Genomic DNA, 3,287 nt, shown 5'->3' with positions numbered 1-3,287 from the left:
ATGGTTTTGTTTATTTATGTTGTTCTTTGCTGACCGCACCCCCCGACAAACTTCTTCAAGCATTAATCTACGGTCAACTATCTACACCTCAATACGTGATTACCATTTCGATAAAAGGTTCACTTCTTCGTCTAGTTAGCAGTGAACCGTAGGTGTCAACACTTCAGCCGCTGCCACTCATTAAGTACACGAAGTACCCATAGATCTATCTTTACCAATGATCTTTAAGTGTTTACTACCGATACACTTGTATTCAGTTCTGCTGCAAGTCCTTTAACTGTTTGCTAAGGGTTTTCTCCCTTAGTAAGCTTAAGTTCATCGTCGACGATAGCTAGTCAAGGAATTCCTCTGTGTTGGTTATCCAAATACTTATCACCAGTCAAAAGTTTTTAAACCATCGACCAATGGTCCGTTCGTTACAACACAATTTCTGGAACTCCATGGTAGTGTTTCTTGCAGCTTGGTCTGTCAAGTGTCACAATTTAAACTTTAAAAAAATAAAATTACTCGAAAATTGCGTGTTGCCATTATCATATTTGATGGCATATTAAACAATGTGCAATCAATTGCATTGATAGTAAATATTATCAAAACCAGAGAATTAATAACTGACCATTAGAAGATCTGTAAATAAAGTCATAAGAATTGTAGTGGATGCTCCTTGGTTTGTAAGAAACAGCCAATTGCATCTGGAATTAAAAATAGATTCAATAGAGGATTACATTAGAAAAAGGTTCATGAAGTTCTACTCCCAGTTGCCGACAGTTAAAGGAGCAGTGACCTACAACTTGGGAAACCCAACCACAACCTGAAAAACGGAAGCCCAGGCTGCTGCAGGACATCCTGTTATAAGTTATAATATAAAATTCAAGTATTTCCTGTAACCGGTTTTTTTTTTATTATATTTTCCTCTTTATCTATATGTTATTCTTATTCTTGTAAAATGTATCTAGTTGTTTGTTCTTGATAGACTGATCTACTGCTGTGACTATGAATGATGATCTGATCTCACATTACCGTCTTATATTGAATTTTTTTAGCGGGTCACTGAAGAGGATCTAGGAGGGTGAATTCCGGAGATCGAATTTGTTGATAGGGTGAATTGAATAATTGAGCAGAAATGAGAGGGAAAAATGGGAGTGAGTGAAACATTTGTATTGGTTGTACAGACCGAAATGGATTGTAAAAGGAAACTGTAGTGGTGAAAAAAAATTGTTTATTATATCCTATTATTGTATATCTTTTTTTATGATTATACCATGAATATGTAATGTAAATATGTCCGATTACGGATTGATAAGTATGCTGTATGAGATAGCAACCTAATGTATTTAGGCAGCATAGATGAATAAAGTATTTCTCTTTTCTCTCTATCAGTTCTTTTATTGTCAATCTAAAATTCTATTTTATTTTAATTTTTTTTTCTCTTCATCTTTTTCTTAAATTAGCTTTCTTTTTTAACCCATTAGAAGTCTTTTCTTTATTTTGTTAAATCCCTAAATGTCATTGTTTTTGTTATTAACTTTACTTTTATCTTTTATTAAGAATTATTATTTTAATCTATTTATTTTTTTTATTTATAACATTGTATATAGTTAGGGGAGTCTTTTGTATGACCCTCATAATCAATTGTTTAAAAAAAAATGTACCTCTTACATTAACCATGTAAGGCCAACCAGGCCGATCTAGTATTAAATAAATAAATAAAAAACTACATTAAGTGACCATCCATGTGTACCATTCGTGCTACCATTGTCCAGTTAGGACATGGCCTTAGATTTTGGTCAGAGATGGGCAAAAATTATCTATAGTTGAAACTGATAGCTAAAGTTGCCATGGATACGATATTTAATTATCAATGGTTCATTCATGAATAAGGGTCGTATCCATGGCAACTTTAGCTATTAGTTTCAAATATAGCATAGTTGAAACTAACTGCTAAAATTTAAACTCTAATATAGGTTTGGTATTACTCAAGTTAATAAACCAAAATCTTCTTCCTCTTTTACTCACAGTTTCAGCACGCAATACACCAAAAGTCTGGATACCCTGTTCAGTGCCGGTCAATTTTGTATTTTATTCTTTATCTGACTATAGTTGGCGAATATTCTTTCTCTTCTGATTAATAAGTAGAGAGCAAATTTTATATCAATTTTCATATTTCTTTACTTTGCCATTCATCACTCAATGAAAGATTATTCATCAATCATTTCTTGAAAAAAAAATTCCTGAAAAAGGATACTTATGAAAGAAAATTTAACAATTAATGGAAGATTGTTGATTGACCGTGTGTATTAATGAATGGAATATGGTGCGGGTACGGTCAAAAAAACTCAAATAGTAAATGGGTACACTATTTTTATTGAGCCTACATTTCACCCCACGTTGCAGGGCTTCGTCAGGGCTGTTTTGACGGAGTGACTACAGAGTCACTCTGACTGACTTCCGTCAAAACAGCCCTGCAACGTGGGGAGAAACGTTGACTCAATAAAAATAGTATACCCATTTGCTATTTGAGTTTTTTTTACCGCACCCGGACCATATTCCATTCATTAACAATTAATGGTTTTAAAAAAAAATTAAATCCATTTTATCTACACACTTCAGGATTTAAATCTCTTTTAAACACATTCGGTGATTGGCTCCAGAATGTCATCTGATTGTCAAGTCAAGTCATTTTTGTACAATTAAGTCCGTTTCATCCACCAGACTGAGTTAAATAAAAAAAGGTGGATAAAATTCCTTAGTTAAAAAGGCAAGTTTTCCAAAAATGTATAGGAAAAATCAAAGTTCTAAGAAAAATTCCCGTAAGTAAGTTGGGAAATGTAGAACAAAAATTGTAAGGAAAGTTTAGATTTCTCTTCCCATCCCTAATAAGTTGCCTTGCAGCATTGTCCCTGGAATATATATATTTATTTAGAAAATTACATCCAATATTCCAGATGACAAAATCTATCGGTCGGTGCCAGAATAATATACAGAAATGATAAACATAAATGAAATATGAGTTAGTTACATTTTTGATTATTAGTGTGTTGTGGAGGCTACTATGATTTATCAGCTAGAACAGAACAATATGAATTAATTACTAGCGATAAAACTAATTATTCAATTAAAAATACACAAAATACTAAAATAAAGTAAAACAATAAAAAAATGAATGAAAGAACTTATGAAGTGAATAATAATGACACGAATTTCAAATTAATAAATTAAGAATAATGAGCTAATGAATTCACATGGAGTGAACTTGATCAAAAATAAGAATACAATATAAAATATAAAAA

General features: G+C 31.9%; 1 protein-coding gene across 1 annotated transcript in view; it reads right to left on the bottom strand.

The window, feature by feature from the left end:
* Nucleotides 1-2,056: 2,056 nt before the first annotated feature.
* The window catches only part of LOC106688425 (zinc finger SWIM domain-containing protein 7 homolog), a 4,454-nt gene continuing 3,223 nt past the window's right edge, over nt 2,057-3,287 (bottom strand). The window contains exon 4 of the mRNA XM_014432872.3: nt 2,057-2,228. Within this exon, the coding sequence (XP_014288358.2) occupies nt 2,196-2,228 (33 nt within the window). The 3' untranslated portion in view covers nt 2,057-2,195. The remainder of the gene's footprint in view (nt 2,229-3,287) is intronic.

This window comes from Halyomorpha halys, unplaced genomic scaffold, assembly GCF_000696795.3.
Source record: "Halyomorpha halys isolate HHAL.00 unplaced genomic scaffold, Hhal_1.1 Scaffold42.1, whole genome shotgun sequence".
NCBI classification, from domain to species: Eukaryota; Metazoa; Arthropoda; class Insecta; order Hemiptera; family Pentatomidae; genus Halyomorpha; species Halyomorpha halys.
This window is presented reverse-complemented; position numbering and strand designations above follow the sequence as displayed.